Source organism: Antedon bifida, chromosome 6 (genome assembly GCF_963402885.1).
Source record: "Antedon bifida chromosome 6, ecAntBifi1.1, whole genome shotgun sequence".
Taxonomy (NCBI): Eukaryota; Metazoa; Echinodermata; class Crinoidea; order Comatulida; family Antedonidae; genus Antedon; species Antedon bifida.
Window position 1 is genome coordinate 16,077,289 of NC_136231.1, and position 20,871 is coordinate 16,098,159.

A 20,871-nucleotide genomic window follows, 5' to 3' on the forward strand; every position below is an offset into this window, starting at 1 on the left:
AATAAAAATACTAAAGTCATGGAAACAACAGTAGGCACCTGTACAAAAATAATCATGTGATAAAAAGACAAATCGAATTTATATGAAGAGAAAAACTCATATTACTCCATGAATATATTTGTGAAAGTTACATCTCGACTTTTTCTAGCTTTTGACGATTCAGTTTATAAAATCCCGCCCTCTCACACAAAAACTATTCTTTGCGCATGCGTCGTATACACATGAGGTCAATATAAAGCGTAGTGGCGGATATGTCTGCTTCATGATATGGTTTACTATTCTCATAATAGAACACTTTATTTTGTTTTTTCCTTTATTTGTTATTTGTGACTAGTAAACAACTAAAAATACTGATAATCCAGGTACGTGAGACTGTCCGTTTTATGGTTATTGCATGTTAATTATGTTTAAAAAATAACATTTTGAAACGTTTCAACTCTCGAACCTGATCGAGGCCCGAGACTGGTTGGCTCTGGATGGGAACTTGTCGCCGAATAAAACTTGGCCTAAAACAAGAGTGATGTTACGCTATATAAATGTTTGCAATGGGCCTAGAGAGGCCTTGGCTTATACAGCATTCCTACTCTATTTTCAGGTTCTATTATTCACACATATATATCATAGGCTACCTAATAATTATGGCCTTTTTCGTATATTTAACTGTTCAAAGACGAAAGTATTCATCTCCTAAAAAAAACCACAACCTTCAACCAGGGAGGTGAAAAACCTCCTGCTTCAACACTGCTATTGAGGTATTGTCATTTATTAATGGCAATAATGTAATTAAAATAGATCATTATGGTATTGAAACATTCCAAAACATGCCCGAGTACAGTATTTACTTTTTACTGTATGTTTTCCATCTAAATATACATCCTTTTATGTATATTTACTAGCCTTTCTTAGCCTTCTAAAATGTAAAATATGTTTATTTTGTTTAAACTTATATAAGTTTGCATTCTTGCAAAAGTCTATTATATCCATAATATAAATAATAATAATAAAATCTTTATTCGAATCAATTCATGTAAATTTTATTGATCTCATAAGCTACTGCAGTATATGTACAGTACAATACATACAGATATTAACCTACTGTGGCAGACTGCATAAGCAATGTAATTCCTATTTGCTTGGACAATAAGGGAATTTTGTAATTAAACATTTAGAAAATATATTTGCTGTGGTAGGCCTACTTTTAAATGGATATAAAATAGTGCAACCACATTACATGATACTGTACATTAATGTACATCTACAGTAGTTACATCTTTGCCTGCGCTACACACCCTGTGACACTCTGTAATACAGTATAGATAATGATCATCTCTGTAATGATCCATCCCCTTGTTACAACCTAGTGTAGTAGGCTTTACTAATTTGTATAGATTGTTATATTTGTTTTTTATTTTAGCTTTCAGATTACGTCGGTCAAAATGCCGCGATATGGAAGTAAAACGTATGGCAAGTCGAAGCAAACATCAGCAAACACACAATTTGAGGACGCTTATGATAACACAAAGCGTCCCGTCACAAGATCTAGTCCTAGTAAAGCAAACACTGCTCGTTCTACTCGCAGCTCCACTACCAACAGAAATGGAGAAGCACTTTCACCAGTGAAAAGACGCAGAGGAGGAGATATGGACCCGTTCAGTTTCAGTAGTGATGAAGATCTATCCCCTCGGAAGCGTACCCCTGCGAAAAAAGAGAGCGATAAAAAGGTGACAATTGATCCTTTTGATGATTTAAAAAACTCTTTAACTAATAAATCAAGGACTAACCAAGATGTACATACTAATGTTAAGCGGTCTACAAGAGCGTCAAGCTCAAGTAATGACATTGACTTTCTTCCGTCACCAAATAAGCAAGAGTCTATTCTGAAATATACAAAAAAGAGAGTTATGAATGGACCTGAGGAAGAACTAGAAATTTTTGTAAAAGATGACATCAAAAAAACTGATAATGTAACTGAAGGAAACCAACAAAAAGAAGTAACAGAAGAAGTTGAAGAAAGTGAACCAGAAGAAGAAAAAAGTACAATTGAAAAAGAAAGAGAAATGCGCGAACAACAAGATCTTGATTTTTGGAGTCGCATACTTGATTTAGAAGAACCAACCAAATCTAATAGAGAGAAAAAAACTGTAACAAAGGTCGCTGTTGCACCGAAATCAAAAGCAAGACATGTTAATGATTGCCAGGAGGCATCAACAAGTAGTAATGTCACGCAATTTCTTCCTCCATCACCGAAAAAATTTGACCATACTTATAGTCGCGATGTGAAAATAAAAGGCCAGTCGTCTCCAGCAGATCATACGTACAGCAAAGAGAAAAAGGGTGGCAGCATTGCAGCCCCATCAACCTCATCTTCTTTAGATTCTAGTCAACCATCAATAGAGATGGGATCTTCACAATCAAGTTTATTATCCTCCTCGCAAATGAGTACTGAATCCTCTCATTTACCTAGTTCTCAGGGTAGTATTACGGCGGAAGATGAGTTTGATTTTGATGATGATAGTCCATCATCGCAAGAGTCAATAAATCCAGCTGTAGCAAAGCTTTTATCCAAAGGTAAACGACCTGGTGTGCCTAGCACTCGCCTTCTTGGTCCAAAATCCAAAAAGATTTTCAACAATAGTCCTAAAAAGGTAAATATACTACTACTTTATATTTGAATAGTTTACAGTAAATATCCCTTAATCAATGTCAATCTCTTTTACTGTACTGTCTAAAGCTCTGTCTATACTATCAGTGTGACAAAAAAATGTGATGTGCCCAAATATGGTAGTGATATGACATCATCATGTCCATATATGGTACATCACCTTTTTTTTCACATAAAGTTTGATAGTGTACATGTAGACTGAGTTAATTTTGAATAAAAGGATGATACCTGGATTTAGGTTTTTATTTTGGTTTAATACAGTCAAAGGAACAATTTGTTGGCAGATATACAATATTTTGTCCTTCAATGGCGTTTTGACATTCAAGGAACAGTGATCTGTTTTTATGTCTTTATGTCTAATTTTGCTATTAATATTGTTTTCAAATAATTTACTTTATTATGATTATATATTTCAGTCTCCTGGTAAGATTCGCTACAATGCAAGATCATGGCAGAAAGACCTCACTCACACTGACGATTCTAGTGAGGTAAGTCTTATCTTTTTATATATACATGATTGCCTTCTTATGCCAACATTCTGTGTCCTGTCAGTAGAACTTGCAACTTTACCACTTACTCATTAATTGGTGCCATGCAGGCATTTTCAAGTGGTACATAAATGGCAATTTAAGCATCTTCATGCATTTAATACTGTAGATTTTTTTTCGTATCCAAAATCTAGCCTATGTAAATTAGGAAGTATGAGATTTAGTCATAGTATAATTTTATAATATGATTTTGATTCTAGGATACCTCATCAAGTGAACAACGTTCAAGCCAGAGCCAGCCAAGTAGCAGCAGTGGAATCATGAAGCCACCACTCCCTGTACCAGCTAAGCCAACGGACAAGATGAAGCCACCAATGGGTGGTATCACTAAGCAAGTCATCTACCCGACAAGGCTAAACCATTCCATCGTTACCTCATTAAAATGCCATCGGGAGGAAAAAGAGGTATAACTTCATTATCAACATTAACAGAGCATGGTTAAATTACCCTTCTTTAAGTTTGAATATTCACTCTGTAGGCCTGTAATGTGTTTTTTCTGTGTCCAGAATATGTTTTAACACCTTGTACATATGCAGATTAACTTAACAAATTTTTTTGAATGAAAATATTATGTACTTTATATACCCAGGGATGTTACGTAAAACTGTATTTGTGGATAACAAACTACTGGGATGATTTATTTACTAGATTACTTGAGATGAAGACATAAATATGCATGACTGAACACACTCTACTTTGCTGACTATACATTATTTTGATATGTATATTGTAATTAAGTTTATATTATTTCTTTCTAGTTATACACAGTGGTAAAGAATGTAAAGCAGGCTCATCAATGCCAGGAGTCGGGTGAGAGTCAACAGTTCTTTGATGATATTGAGTATCTACTTGATGGACTTAGTAACATGGAACCAACATCAGTTAGGTGCCTCAGGTAAACCATATGCTAACCATTTTTCTTTTTTTTTATTAATATATTTTTATTATCATATTTTTATTAGCATTTTATAACCTAATTGATAGTCTTACAGAATATTTTGTTGTCATGAATTAAAACGCATAACTTACAGTAGTTTAATTGTTTTTATTAGTCTTTATATCATGGATTTTTTTAATTCAATGTACTCTGCGAAATTCAAGTATGATTACTATTGTGAATGCCAACCTAATTTGTTGGAAATAAAATACTTTTTAATCTACTTTTTTTTATTTTAACCTTTAGCACTGTTTATCTGGTATGCTTCATTTAAAATTTTTAAAGTAACTTTATAATATTTTGTTTAGTATTATAAGCTTAGCCAGTAAGTGTTCAGCGCCCTCATTTCGTGTTCATCTCCGTGCACATGGTACTATTTCAAAACTGTTCCGTGAACTTTATGATGCTGAAAGTGATCCTGTAAGTTCTTATTCCTTTGCATTTCTTTTTTTCTAATATTTGGTTAAAGCAGTTTGATACTAGTTTTTAGATATCTCAATACTTATAAATGTTCCTTGAATGGAAGTACCCATTTAGATACAGTAGAACCCGTTCTAGGGAACCCCTAATAAAGATAATTCATCACTATTTTGTATTGTTTTTTATTTCTACAGAGCCTTGCCATAAGCACTGCCTTTCTTATGTACATGCTTAGTCGAGATCGTCTTAACATGGATTACAATCGCCAAATTATTGCCCTATTGATCAAACTGTTGACCTACAAACCAGTTGATGTGACCTCCGACACGTCTGTTATTCAAGAATTTAGAAAGACTTTAGAAAAAGTAAAAGGTATTGTGGAAAAGATACCAGACACAAGTGCAGTCAAGCGTGATGTTGAGATTGATAAAATATCTGTAAGTAAATGTTATTGCTGTTCTTTTATAGGCTATTCAGCTCTGTGATGTGCTCAAATATGGTAGTGATATGCCCAAATATGGTAGTGATATTCCAAAATATGGTAGTGATATGACATCATCGTGTCCATATTTGGGCAGATCACATTTTTCTGTCACATAAAGTTTAATAGTGTAGACAAAGCTTTGTAGGAGGAAAGGTATATGAAATGTAGTGATGCTTGATAATTCTATGAATCCCAGGGGCCTGGATTAAAACAGATTGTCACTTGTACATTGCAGCAATGAGGTAACTTGCTATTAAAAATCCTTGGCAATTTATATAAATAAAAATTTTTGTTTTATTGTTTTCCAGACAAACTACTTAGCCATGGAATGCCTGTTGTCTTTGTCTTCACGGAAGACAACAGATTGGTTGAAGGAAGAATTACGAAAATTAGGAGGCTTGGATTTTGTTGTTGATACAGGTAAGTAGTATTTTTTTCCTGAATGTTAGCATAAATTTTCTTACATTATAAGACCTTTTTTGGTTCATAAATTTTATTACAGGTATTGCCATATTCTAAAGCTCTGTCTACAGATGTGACAAAAAAAGTGTTATGTGCCCATATATGGACATGATGATGACATATCACTACCATATTTAAACATATCACTACCATATTTGGCACATTTTGTCAAACTAGTTTGAGCTTTAGAGAACATAGTCACATAATTCAACTTAAATTTATTTTTATTTACAGTCTTTGAGCAAGTTTTGCTGGTTGAGGATGCTAAGACTTTAAGTGATGCTCATATTTCCAGCTTGAAGCAGATTGAACGCTGTCAACGTGTGTTGGAGAATGCTGCGTTCTTAAACACTGTCAATCAGGAATACCTTATTAATTACAATCACTGCAGCCTGATAAATAGTCTAGCTCAGTATGTTTTCATTCTTTATTTATTACAACCACTGCAGCCTGATAAATAGTCTAGCTCAGTATGTTTTCATTCTTTATTTATTACAATCACTGCAGCCTGATAGTCTAGCTCAGTATGTTTTTATTCTTTATTTATTACAACCACTGCAGCCTGATAAATAGTCTAGCTCAGTATGTTTTTATTCTTTATTTATTACAACCACTGCAGCCTGATAAATAGTCTAGCTCAGTATGTTTTCATTCTTTATTTATTACAATCACTGCAGCCTGATAGTCTAGCTCAGTATGTTTTTATTCTTTATTTATTACAACCACTGCAGCCTGATAAATAGTCTAGCTCAGTATGTTTTTATTCTTTATTTATTACAATCACTGCAGCCTGATAAATAGTCTAGCTCAGTATGTTTTCATTCTTTATTTATTACAATCACTGCAGCCTGATAAATAGTCTAGCTCAGTATGTTTTTATTCTTTATTTATTACAACCACTGCAGCCTGATAACTAGTCTAGCTCAGTATGTTTTCATTCTTTATTTATTACAACCACTGCAGCCTGATAAATAGTCTAGCTCAGTATGTTTCCATTCTTTATTTATTACAACCACTGCAGCCTGATAAATAGTCTAGCTCAGTATGTTTTTATTCTTTATTTATTACAACCACTGCAGCCTGATAAAAAGTCTAGCTCAGTATGTTTTCATTCTTTATTGATTACAACCACTGCAGCCTGATATATAGTCTATCTCCGTATGTTTTTCACTTTTATTAATTTACAGTCACTGCAGCCAGATAAATAGTCTAATTTATAATGTTTTCCCCTTTTACTAATTAAAACCACTACAGCCTGATAAATAGTCTAGCTCATTGTATGTTACCCTTTTATTTAATTACAACTACTGCAGCCTGATAAATAGTCTAGCTCAGTATGTTTTTATTCTTTATTTATTACAACCACTGCAGCCTGATAAATAGTCTAGCTCAGTATGTTTTCATTCTTTATTTATTACAATCACTGCAGCCTGATAGTCTAGCTCAGTATGTTTTTATTCTTTATTTATTACAACCACTGCAGCCTGATAAATAGTCTAGCTCAGTATGTTTTTATTCTTTATTTATTACAATCACTGCAGCCTGATAAATAGTCTAGCTCAGTATGTTTTCATTCTTTATTTATTACAATCACTGCAGCCTGATAAATAGTCTAGCTCAGTATGTTTTTATTCTTTATTTATTACAACCACTGCAGCCTGATAACTAGTCTAGCTCAGTATGTTTTCATTCTTTATTTATTACAACCACTGCAGCCTGATAAATAGTCTAGCTCAGTATGTTTCCATTCTTTATTTATTACAACCACTGCAGCCTGATAAATAGTCTAGCTCAGTATGTTTTTATTCTTTATTTATTACAACCACTGCAGCCTGATAAAAAGTCTAGCTCAGTATGTTTTCATTCTTTATTGATTACAACCACTGCAGCCTGATATATAGTCTATCTCCGTATGTTTTTCACTTTTATTAATTTACAGTCACTGCAGCCAGATAAATAGTCTAATTTATAATGTTTTCCCCTTTTACTAATTAAAACCACTACAGCCTGATAAATAGTCTAGCTCATTGTATGTTACCCTTTTATTTAATTACAACTACTGCAGCCTGATAAATAGTCTAGCTCAGTATGTTTTTCATGTGCATGAAGGTAGAAAGTTTGATAATATATTTATATCTTTGAGCAAATATTGTGATTATGGCCCAGGGAAGAACAGCTGGCTATTATTAACATGTGTTTCTTTTTTGCAGGGCTTTGAAAGTGTGTGAGGCATACATTGAAGCATGTAGCTCAGAAGAAAGTATATTAGAAGTTGGACAAGAAGATACAAAAGGTTGCATTGTGAGGAAGTGTTTGTTGTCTATTCTACGAGTACTGCTCAATTTAACACACGATAGTGGTAAGTAGCAGAAAATAAATTATAAATTATTATGATACCTGCATTTTTTTATATGTGCTTGGTTACGGTTGACTGGTTTGCTAATGTACTTTTCCAAGATTTTAACATCCCTCTCACTTTCGGTTTAGGTTCCATTTCAGGTTGTTGCCTTGTTATGGTTCACTAATTTTACTGTTTGTATCCAATGAAAAAGTGTATAATTTACTGGAATCTAATTAAAAAGCCATCTGGTTTCCAATCTGGTATTTACTATTATTGAGAGAAAAATCAATAAAAACTGATACATTGTGTTTAATGAGATGAAAATCTGAATATACCATGAATATAGATCTTGATAATTTAGTTAACTTAATTTTATTTGATTAAGATAAAAGAACAAAGTGTTTCCATTGGAATTTCCACCAGCCAAATATCTTGATAAAGGCCCAATTACACTATGACAATAACGATGGACGATAAATATATAAGCATGCATTTTTTTTTACATAAAACAAAAGAAATTAGAAAGGTTTTCGTTCTAGAACTATAGGATAATCATTTATGCTGTCTTTGATAAAAATAATGTTTTTAAAATTCCAATCAAATGACGTCATGATAAATAAAAACAATAAAATTGTTGTATTGTCACGATATTATTGCTCTTACTAATCATGACGTCATTTGATTGGACGTGTAAAAATATCATTTGTATCAAAGGAAGCATAGATGGTTATTCTATAGTTAGAATGAAAAGTTTTTATATTTCTTTTGGTTTATGTATTAAAAAATGCACATTTGTCTATTTATCGTTATCGTCCTAGTGTAAATGGGCCTTAACACTCAACTTAAATGCTATTATTTATTTTCATAGAATGGGGATGTATCAAAGTAGGTGGACAAGAAGAAATGATTAAGACAATCTTGCTGTGTGTGCTGCAAATCCCACAGCACATACCAACTGATCAACGCTTTGATTTACTTGTATTGGTAAGTATAAGTATTAGGAGTTACTATAATAGTAACAATACTACTTCCTAATGCCATACTATGTTTCCTAAGGAAGTGTATAAAATGGTATATAATTGTACTTTGTATATCATTATACAATATGTAATATAGCATTTGTTTGGAAAGGAACTGACCAACCTACCACATAATGCCAAGGCTTAGTACATAGAGCTCCTAACAGCTCATTCCTCTACGTTCAGAATTAATACAGGACTCGCCACCAATATAGCATTACGTTTCTAGGATGTTCTGTTCAGTTCCATTTAAAATTAAGATTTTTTACTTTGTGCCTTTCATACTTATCGCCTATGGCAAGCAGTTGTACTAATTCATCAGTGTATTACAATATAAAAACAGAACCACACTAGTTTATTGTAAGCAGTATGTGCACAACTAGTTATATACTGTAATTGTAAACAAATCGTCTCATTAATATTTGCAATCAATAATTTTCTTTCAGGGCCTTGGCTTGTTGATTAACTTGATGGAACATAGTCCAGGGAATTGTAAGGCACTTATTAACATAAAGACTCGATTTTCATACGATTCTAAACCTCAAGAGAATAGTAAATTCAACCTGGATGGAGATGCCACCGCTTTGCATGCTCTTACTCAGGTATACTATTTTCAATTATTTTGTCATGTTTATTGTGTAACACATATGTCACATATTCGGTCCTAGAATGTCAAGGGATTGCATGAGTTGAGAAAGCATTTGCTATGGACATAACTAGTTCATAGATCATTGCAAATCAAAAGCTCCCTATTAATAGGACATAACTAGGTCCTAGCAAGTCAGAAGCTCCTTATTAATAGGACATAACTAGGTCCTAGCAAGTCAGAAGCTCCCTATTAATAGGACATAACTAGGTCCTAGCAAGTCAGAAGCTCCTAGCAAGTCAAAAGCTCCCTATTAGAGGTCATAACTAGGTCCTAGCAAATCAAAAGGTCTCCATTAATAGGACATAACTAGGTCCTAGCAAGTCAGAAGCTCCCTATTAATAGGTCATAACTAGGTCCTAGCAAGTCAAAGGCTCTCTTTTCTTTACAACATAGATGTACTTGCAACGTGAGAAAGCCGCAAAGTTAGCAGAGACAGCACCAGAATCGCCATCAGGAACGCCATCAAAACAAGATGGAGAATGGAAAGAATCGCAAGATGGTATGGAATGGATTACCATAGAAACAGAAGAAGGTCAGGAGTTAAGTGCTGATAGTCAAAAGGAGATTAAAAAGTCTATTAATAAGGGTAAGTTGTTTTTATATATAATATATAAATGCAAAGGCAAATTACTGAAAAAAATAACAATGCTGTGGGTATCAGTGGCTTGAAAAGCGAAAAGCTGAATCGAAACGATAAAGTAAAACAGCCAGAAAAGTTAGCAGAGCTAATTCCAATGGAATCATTTTACCGATCTGGGAGTATGTTCCTAATGTTAAGTCCAAAAGGTTTTGTGGTTTTATGTAATTTCCCAGTGGTTTTCTTTGTCGCTCCATTTGACATCATGGTCTATTGCAATAGCTCTGAAATTTGCAATCGAGTGACCAGCTGAATTAAAATGTTCGGCTACAGGTTGATCAAGCTTTGATATTTTGGTAGCTGATCTGTGTTGTGTCATTCTCATACGGAGAGTGTACAGTGTGTGAGTGTATAATCCAAAGGCCAGAAAAGTTAGCAGTGCTTTCGGGCAACACTAGCCCTTCATCAGTGCTTATATAAATCCAAAGGCAAATTACAGAAAAATAACAATGCTGTGGTTATCAGTGGCTGGATCTCAATGGAGAAAATTTGTTTAAATGGTAATGAAGCAAACATGGGACAATAAACACCCATTATGGACTGTACCATTGTTAGAGTGGGTAGATGCAATGTTGTTTTTATCTATCTCTGCAATAGAATTATGTTAGCAGTTACATTGTTAGTTCCTATTATGCCTGAATTCTTTTAAAATTGCACTTTCAAATATCCTACCGGCTAGTGCTATAATTATTCTTGCATCTTTAAATAGTTTATGTTTTTAACCTTTGGTGCCTTGTAAGCTATGTGACACAATGCCTGACGTCAAATGATGATGTCATAAGTTATTAATATACTTTGTTATAAACAAACGTCTCGATTAATTGTGTTGTTTAACCTTTCTTGCAGCTCTAATCAAAGCAGGTAAACACATGGAGGATAGTATTGTGGCGTCATATTGTGCTCTTCTCTTAGGCTGTCTACTCAGAAATAACCAGGTATAATAATAATAATAATATTTATTTGGAAAATGACACATTTGTAACAGTGACACTTGGGTTTAAACAGTGCATCCAAGAAGAATATACAAGAAAATAAAATTAAAAAATTTAAAACTGACAAATTATTAAACTTATAAAATGACCACATTAAACTTCCAATTTCCAATCTGACTGTCCAAATCTCTGCCTTGAGCTGAAATCCGCTCCGCTATATAGCTAATATTTTGATAAATTTTTTTGAATCTGTATGCCAGAACATTTTATTTTTATTTTAGGCAAATGTTAGGAGTGTTCGTGATATACTACCCAACAATGATTTTGCTTGTATGGTGGAAATGCTCAAAGGCTTTCTGGAGTTCATGGAAATGACGGTAAGTCAATCTAAGTTTTAAAGTATAATAATACATATTCCAAAAAATGTTATTTTAACATCATATTATTAAGAATGTTTAAAATAGGACTAATAGAGTACTATTCTCTGACAGATTTCTATACTGTTTTCAGTACTGCCTATCCTAGTTACATTAAAAGAAAGATCATAATTTAATTTGTTTTCCGCTGTGTTTTAATCTTAGATAGACCATACCGTCCAGTAAGGTGTATGCAATACATTCCCATACTCTCATCCATGCATTATTTTGTATTTATTGTATTTATTTATTGTACATCCAACAGTGTAAACACCAATTACAGGATGAAAATATACATATATAAATAAGAACTATATAACAATTAGAATCATATTTAAACATTAACAAAATTATTTAAAATTATCTCACCAACTTATGTATCAGACATTTAAACTTAGAAAAACTACAATAAAAATATCTAATTCACAATTTTCAACAACACAACTATTATAAGCAGATGACAGTCTACGAAAAATACCATTTTTACAAACATTAACACGTGAGAATTGTACATTTAAAATTACTTTGGAACGGAGATTATGGACAGGGACATTTGTAATAATTAATAAAAAAATTTATTGCATTTAAAACATTTTGAATTTATTTTTTTTTCAGAATGCGGCTGGAAGTTCTGGAAGTAAATCAATATCAAAGATCATAGAAGTGTTTGAACTTCTTTGAGGTGTCAGGGCGCTAACTTCACATTGTATTATAGATAGGATTTTGTTAGGAAGAAAATGTATGTAAGTATATCTGATCATTGATATATGGCACTGCTAATGTTAAAGAGAAGAAGCAATGCAAAATTATAGGTATGTACATAAAATTCTTTTTAGCCCTGGGTATTGTTATGCCTTCATAGCGATCTATACATATGACGATTTACAGTCTATTTTGTCAACATGTAATATGTCTTTTCCAGTCGATGTTTTAAAATTATATTATCAATTCTTATATATTATTATGCACTATGTCAATAATCATTTGATTGGTTGTGGTTATTGAATCAACAATTTTTTTATGGATTATGTTTGATGGTTGCAATGCAGTCAACTCTCACTCGTACTGTACAAAAGGTAGCTCTCTCAAAATAAACATTTGGTTGAGATCCCAAGCTTTTGGTACTTTTGAAAATGCAAACTAAATGTTAGATTTTGTGTTCCAGCCTATAGCTAAATGCTAGACTTTATAGTCCAGCCTACAGCTAAATGCTAGACTTTATAGTCCAGCCTACAGCTAAATGCTAGACTTTGTAGTCCAGCCTACAGCTAAATGCTAGACTTTGTAGTCCAGCCTACAGCTAAATGCTAGACTTTATAGTCCAGCCTACAGCTAAATGCTAGACTTTGTAGTCCAGCCCAATGCTAATCATTCTGAAATCAAGAAATTAAAACAGTTTTGATCAACTTTACTCTATTAATTAGAATTGATTTGAATTATTTACTGCATATGATTTCAAACATTAATGTAAATATATTGTTTATAATTGACATTATTTTTGTGTACATTATGAATTAATTTTGTATGATAAACGTAGTAAAATGTTGTTGTTTATCGGTGCATTCACATTACATAGTTGAACCACTGTTGAAATGTAAGGCAAATATAGATTGATTTCTGTAATGAGGAGCTTTCATCTTGTTGTTCCTGAACCCATTGTAAAATATTGGCATTCAGTATTTAGAGCTTTTGGACAAATTATGTTGGATTTTCACTCGAAATTGATGCCCGTGAAAATGAACATACAGTATATATATATATTTTTTGGAAGCTCCATGACACCATAGTTACTTCTGTAAGAAGTAAAATGAATTTTATACAATTTGAATAAAATGCATACAATTTCCGAACGTGTACATATTTTGTATATACCCATTTTGATGAAATTACACAGATTAACAAAAGGATAGAAAATGTAGGGAAATATCCTAAAAATGATAATTTCAAAATGTTAGCATTATATGAAAATGCTGTTTATTGTAGCCATTTTGGTTTGCATACCTCCCCTCCCTTGTTCTCACTGTATAAAGAAATAACTGTTTTGCAAATTATTGTTAACTTGATCATTACAAATACAATTATGTGTTTAAAAATTGAAGTATATTTAAATTTATAATTTTTACATACAATGCATACAATTATAGAAGTGGATAAAATGAACTATTTTGATACATTTGATGTAATATCTTTTTAAAGGTTTAATGAAACATCACAATTGTTCAATCAATTAGTTGTGAAGCACTAAGTTGATATTTTTTGATCGATATAAATTATTTGTTAAAATGAGGCATTGAATTATGAACCTGTAAAGTAGGTATTTTCACATTCATGTAGAAAAACTAAAATGTAGATGAGAACATTTGTGTAAATTAGTCACATATGTAAACCTCGCAATTTGAAATAAAAGATTTTTTTGTTGGCCTAAATATTTAGCCATGTATTTGTCATTGAACATGTTTTCACATCTTACTGACGACAGTTGTACTCTGTAAATCATTGATATTAATATTTCTGATCGCAATCATACTTCACACCAGTAGTCGGTATTAACCAAACCGTGAATTGGAATTTAAATTCTGAACCTTTTTTTGTTGGTTCTGTGTTGCTGATCGTACACAGTGTGTCATTGTTAATACATCGTTTACATCAGCCTGCATTTCTGTGCCCCGGGTATGACTAGGTTTACACAATTACACAGGTTGTAATATGCCTTTTCCAGATAAATGTGATATTGGGATTGTTTGGCTACAATGCATTTGGATAGCTTTAACAAGTAATGCTGCGATGTATTCACTGCCTTGTATTCACTCGCACACATTTATGGTTTATGTCATGATTTGTCGATATTAAAGATTGTCATATTTCATTTGGTAATCAGGAAAAGGTCAGAGAAGTATAAAGATTTCTGGACTTCGAATTGAAATGGATGGAAAAAAATTATCCTTACAGAATCTCTATAGTGATATTTCAAGCCAATGTCCAGTTTCAAATGATGTTTGTATTTTACATTTCTGAGAGAAGCGCATTTAATTCATATAATAGGCATGTTCTTATAAGAATATGTATAATGGTTGTGTAATTTACTGTTTAATTAGGGTGTATATTTCTCGGTTAGCGTATGTCATTTTGAAATTAGTCAACATCGTATCATAGCATGTTTTCTCTATTAGATGAAACCAAGTCTAATTCGTTTACCTTGAAGATTGATTGATTATTGTACTGAAGAAGTGAGATGAAAAGTATAAAACCATTTAAAATGTCATGAAATTATGAATGAAGTTGTCGACGTTACTGACAAAACAGTGCAAATTTGGCTACCTTTACAAAACAGATTGAAACCAAATATGCGTGTTTATTACATGGACGCTTTAGAAAAGGCCTACAGTTATAGGGCCTACATCATCATTCTGTACTGTACACAGAATGTATATCAATTCAATTCAACTTGCATTGTATACCTAATAAATGTTCCCGTTGTAGAGGAAACACAAATACCTAAGCGTACCAGGGGGAAGAGTTAAATTCACTCTTCCCTGGTTCCACCTTGAACGCGTCACAACGACGTAGGCGCAACGCAAGTGATTTGGCCAACCACAGGTGACAGTTCGGATGTCCATTGCGTCGTGATTGGTCAAATTACTCGCTGTGTGGTTACGTCGTTGCGGGATAAATCAAGCTTTTACCAGATCAGAAACGTAGATTATACAAGGAACAAACACAACGTGTTAACGGACAAAAATAAATCATTCTTTTGACAACGGGAAATTCACGAGAGATGGCGCAATTTACCGAACCATGACGAATGACAGAACATCATGTCAACGTCATTTGCGTGACCAAGGCTACTGAAAATAGCCGAAACGTAGCAAGTAATTACTTGACAACTGGTTTAACAAAAAAAGTTAACATTTATTTTTAAATAGGGAAAAGTTAACCTAACTAGGCCTATTGGGTTTCTCAGTCTGTAAAACATTAAAAGTTTGTAAAGAAATAATTGATATGATAGTTCTACTCATGCATATACGACTGGAAGTGCTCAGCTTTCAGTGTTAAAATGCTATTGGACATTTATGGCGCCTTTCTTCTCTGACGCGGAAGCGTTTCGTTCACGTGAAGAAACGTACTACTTGGCAAGAACGAAGTTGTCGAATTTAAATATTGAAATAAAAGAGATAATCTCAATATATAATGTCTGAAAATGTTTCACTGATGATCATTACTCCCGTTAGAATCATTGAAAGTCTGATGACTGTGGCAGTAGGCCACTAGGAAGCAACACAGACGTAAGCGCAATGCAAGTGATGACCAATCACAAGCGGTGAATTATTCAGACTGCCGCTTGTCATTTGTCAACTCGTTTGCGTTGCCTCTACGTCCCTTCGTGGGAACCAAGCGTTAGTGTAAAAATACAATTACGCGATCAAATAAATTCAAGTTTAATTTAAATCCGGTTTAACGTGTAAGTGTTGTCCGAGTCCAAAAACATAATGGTTTCAAATGTTTTAAGACTTAATTTTCACAGTTTTAAAGCTCAGGTACAGGCATGAATTTTAAATATAATATTTGGTTAATTGTATATAAATCAAATATTTGTAACAGAAATCAAGACAAAAAAACATGAATTTCCCTTAATATGGTAAAATACAAAATTTGGCAAAATTCTTCCATAAAAACCAGGAAGACTTTTTTTCAGTAGTTAGGTAGTTAACCTAATGTAATAACATGTCTGGTGACTCCCTAGATGGTGAAAAAAGATGGTGGATATACGGTGGATAATTTTTGCTATAGCATGAAAATAAAAATCTGAAGTTGAATAAAAATATCAGAAATGTAATATTCAAGTTATATTACCTATATTTATTCATCTAATAACATTTTTTACCACACCATTTATTTTTCATAGCTTTTTGAAATGCCTCTTTATTTACAAAATTTGTGTACAAAAGAATAGAGATTTTACTGTGTAATTTGAACTATCCCCCCACTGATTAGAAAGTGCTTATTTTCAACAAGCTCGTGTAACACAAATAAAATCCTAAAAATTATGAAACATAGGGGGAAACTATAGATCGATAATTATTAGAATGTATGATCAATAGAAATTTTTTGCCCGTACCTGGCCTTTAAGTCATCTTCTAATTGAAAAGAAAAAAACACCGGGTGCAAATCTTAACCGGTAAATGATGGCCCCGAATATTAATAGGCTGGTAGTTATAATGGTATATTATGGTAGATATAATCAATGAATTATTTCCCATTGTTTCAAACGCACAATGTAGCGATTAATTACAGTGCTCAAATCAGGGAGTGGTAGAGATGTATTGAATAGATTATACGCCATTTCCTCCGTATGCATATAAATATACAGGTATACATATTCCACGTTCCTGCACCCTTCCTGTCTTACAGAAAGGATCTCGGATGTCATATTCATGCTATTCAGAGAGGCTCAGGCCTAGTTATAACTAACAATGTCAGTAAAGCAACTTCCAGGCCCCGCATCCTCTTTTCTGTTCGGTAATGTTCTTCAAATTGATGAAAGACCGCATTTATCTTGGACTAAATGGAGCAAGGAATTTGGACCTATCTACAAGCTCAGCTTTGGACCAATGGGAGAAGTGGTTGTACTTAGCGGTGCTAGCCAACTTGCTAAGGCATTTGAATCTGGTTCAGACTACGACTTGGCGTTCAGTAACAGGTTTAGGTCACCATTGTTTGAAAAAATTGGAACGGTGGGTTAGTAGCCACTCTTTTTTTAAATTATCTTAAATCAATCAATATATTTGCTTATTAAATCAATTTCAATTTAAAAATTTCACAACATTCAACTGAAAAGACTCTGTAATTACAGAATGGATAATCTAGATCGTGCTTATAAAGTCTATTGACGCTAAGCGAGTGAAATGACTGGGTCAAGATTGAACCCCGCAAACGTCAGTTCCACTACTTGCACCTTAGTGTAAAATAAATTGAGAAAGGCTTTTATTGTAAATAAATTGTTATAGTATTTTACAGTCTGTCATTTATTATGACGTTGCTCGCGCACTGAACTTACTAGCAAATATTATTTGCCAAACTAGACTTAATTTCTACAAAATATTATATTATGTAATAATTGAATAGTAATCAATTGAATACTATACCAATTTATTATTATTAGGAAGTATCACGTTTGAAGACTGGTTTGATGGAGCAAAAGATAGAAGACGACTTTTACAAGAAGTTATCAAAGCTATGGATTTCGAAAGACTTCTCCAGAAGGAATTGAATGCTGTCAGTGACGTCTTACTCAAGAACAAACAGGTCAATATTTGTGATGTCATCAATCAAGCTACTTCCAATATCATTCTCACACTGACACTCAACCGAGGTGATCGTTTTCAATATACAGATGTTAAATTCCAAACTTTGATCAAAGTCATTGATGACTGTTGTGGGTTACCAATGTTAGGGTCCCCGATCAATGTTATGCAGTGCCTCTGGCACACACCCCTTTCCAGTAAAATTCGCCGAAGTTTTTCTTGCTTAAACGCAGCTATCCAGCCATACATCGACGCACATCGTGCCGAATTCAACAAAGATAAAATTCGTGACCTCATAGATGGTTATATAGGAGGCGTTGGGGATACGTCGTTTGATGTGCAAGAAGTTATATGCAACATCTTTCACATTTATCCATCATCCTGTTCTCTACGGGCAACAATGCAGTGGCTCATTCTGTTCATCGCTGGTAACGAGGATGTTCAAATAAAGGTATGACCTCTTCACAATTACAACATTTATTGTTTTGGTGACTGCAGTAAATTGTACCCGTGACCATACCAACACATTCGAGCTGCAGTTGTCATTAGGCAGATCTTAACTGACTATTGACAGTCGTCTAGATAAGAGTCTACGTGTATAAGTTGGCTGGTGATCTCTGTTGAATATATAAAGGTCTTCTAATTACCTTTTTTAAAGATTCAAGCTGAAATTGATAGTGTTTTGACGGATGTTGGTAATGAAGATTATATAGACGTTATAAGCAACAAGATGCCGTACATGAATGCAGTGATCAAGGTAACTCTCATTAAAGTTAGAACTCTTACTGAATAAGCATATAATATAGCTTTAACAGTCCTTGTAATATACCGTACGTTTGTACCAATGAATCATGGCCCACATCTCAATGTGACCAGTGTTTTGCTTGATAATAGTTTATGGGCCCAATAACTTTTACCGTATTCATTTTCCATGCAGGAATCTATGCGACTAGGTACCTCAGTATGTCAGTTGGCGCCACATTGTACAATGACAGACGTAAACTTTGAAGGATACAGGATTAAAAAAGACACCACTATCATAGCAAACCTTTATGGTCCTAATCACGATCCAGGTACTTGGTCGGATCCGTTTGCATTCAAACCAGAACGATGGTTGAATAACGACAACTTACCTCCTTTCATGCCCTTTGGATCAGGTAGGCTAATCAACCGACTTGCCGAATACCGTATTCGGCATGCAATGTATAGTATAGAGGGAGAAATATTATAGTCAGGAGACAAGAAAGGTCGATTCACGCCGCTCTCTAGAAATAGTACTGTAGGCCTATAGCCTAAGTATTGGGCGTATGCCTGCCTACTTGTAGAATAAGAAACATAGGCCTACATACATTGTATTTATCTCTTTTTGCAGGTAGAAGGAAATGTCCAGCATCGTCTATTTCCATGAATGCACTGCGCATGCTCATCGTTACACTTTGTCTAAGGTTTAATCTGAAAGGCGTTGAAGGAGAGAAGCTACCGGGAGTGGATGACAGCTTTATTATGAATGCCATCAACCATCCAAAACACTTTAACATCGTTGCTACAACTAGATAAGTCTATATTAATGGTGTAAATGTTAGCCATCTTTCGCTTCACGATTTGCACTGGATGCGCAGAATGACTTTTTGACTCGACAACTTCAAAGCCGAGTGTCGCGTCGTGAAAACGAAAAGTCGCGTAATAGGCCTATACTATTATACCTTATTACTGTAATATTCTGGTTCACAGTTTCATTACTGTGCCCGATCCTTTTCTGGGTTTCAGGAAACATAAGATGTACTTGGCGAATAAAGGTCATCCCTATGATTATAAAAAAATGTTAATTATTAGGCCTAACATGTCTTCGGTTTTCTAACATTTTGTTTTCTTAGAATCATCGTTGCTAAGGACATTGACCAGAACAAAAGGAAGTTTTAGACACAATTCGGACATTAATACGCGTCTTATGTGAACTCCTATGGGATCCGTTAAGTTGGTATTAATAAAAACCAATTGCATGTCATCGTGGTTTTAGCATTTAACCAATGTTTTTTAATATTCCCTACGGAGATTGAAAACAACCACCGATTTAGAACACTTTTAAGAATCATAAACATTAATGTTATTTGAATGAGGCGCGGTTATTTCTGATGGGAATTATCGCACGCGCATAATTGATAATTAAACGTTTAAGTTGTTTTATTTTATAGGAAAGAAACTGTACTTTTTATATTTTAATCTTTAATATGTCAATCGAAAATAGCAAAATACGACCGATCACTATCCATTTCGTAAAAGGAGGACAAATGTGAATTCGATTCAGAAAAATTATTTACGGTTATATAGTTGTAGGCCTAATGATGAATTATGATCACTCTTCTGAATTAAATGATAGTCTCAGATCTAGCCAGTGGTGGCTCGTGCTTGTCAAGAGAGTACCGGTAGACAATACATGTAAACGTCAGTGTAATGATACTTTTGTAAATTCCGTTATAATTCGCTTGATGATTGTATTGTTAAAGTAATAAGCGATCATTATAAAGTAAAGTGGATGATCATGACAATGGTTTATCCGTCAGAATCGGTTAAATACGATGTTCTATACATATTGTATTAGCAGTAATGATATTGTCGAATGCTATATTTTTTTGGTAAGGTAAACGTGTGTATGTTAACTGTGCATTATGACTAAGGAAAGTCTCCTTTCCTTCCGTGTAAAATATGCTTGCTTGGGTTTTATCGTTTAACATACGACAATGGCTAAGTGTCGGCTTTAGATGCGTGGGTTTTCATCTTAATTATATAATAGATTTAAAATGCGGAAGAGTGAAAGCTTTTAAGCGTGTCATCATTCAAGTTGACATTAATTCATATCACTTTTTCTATAGACGTGTATTTATTAATTTTATATAAAATGATTTCATTTTTTGATATCACCTAAATTATGGGAGCAAGATGTAAAGAATGTGAGAAGTCGTTTTAACACGGAAGTAAAGTTTGCGTCTTTGAAACTTGACGCTTTACATGTTGTTCACCGTCTGTCCATGTAATACGTCTTTTTAACGTGGTGTAAATTATTT

At 33.6% G+C, this 20,871-nt stretch overlaps 2 protein-coding genes across 2 annotated transcripts; both read left to right on the forward strand.

Moving 5' to 3' along the window:
- Positions 1-230: 230 nt before the first annotated feature.
- On the forward strand, positions 231-13,933 carry LOC144844339 (wings apart-like protein homolog). Its single transcript, XM_078701199.1, has 16 exons — positions 231-362; positions 1,415-2,645; positions 3,079-3,150; positions 3,411-3,614; positions 3,969-4,105; positions 4,456-4,567; positions 4,762-5,004; positions 5,360-5,471; positions 5,748-5,925; positions 7,724-7,872; positions 8,723-8,838; positions 9,320-9,475; positions 9,916-10,108; positions 11,006-11,094; positions 11,373-11,468; positions 12,123-13,933. The coding sequence occupies exons 2-16, from the start codon at positions 1,437-1,439 to the stop codon at positions 12,186-12,188; spliced, it is 3,132 nt and encodes a 1,043-aa protein (XP_078557325.1). The 5' UTR covers positions 231-362; positions 1,415-1,436; the 3' UTR covers positions 12,189-13,933.
- A 2,847-nt stretch (positions 13,934-16,780) lies between these two features.
- On the forward strand, positions 16,781-20,871 carry LOC144845380 (cytochrome P450 2J4-like). The gene is made up of 5 exons (XM_078702667.1): positions 16,781-17,243; positions 17,668-18,260; positions 18,468-18,566; positions 18,747-18,966; positions 19,182-20,871. Exons 1-5 carry the CDS (start codon positions 16,979-16,981, stop codon positions 19,364-19,366), a joined length of 1,362 nt encoding a protein of 453 aa, XP_078558793.1. The 5' UTR covers positions 16,781-16,978; the 3' UTR covers positions 19,367-20,871.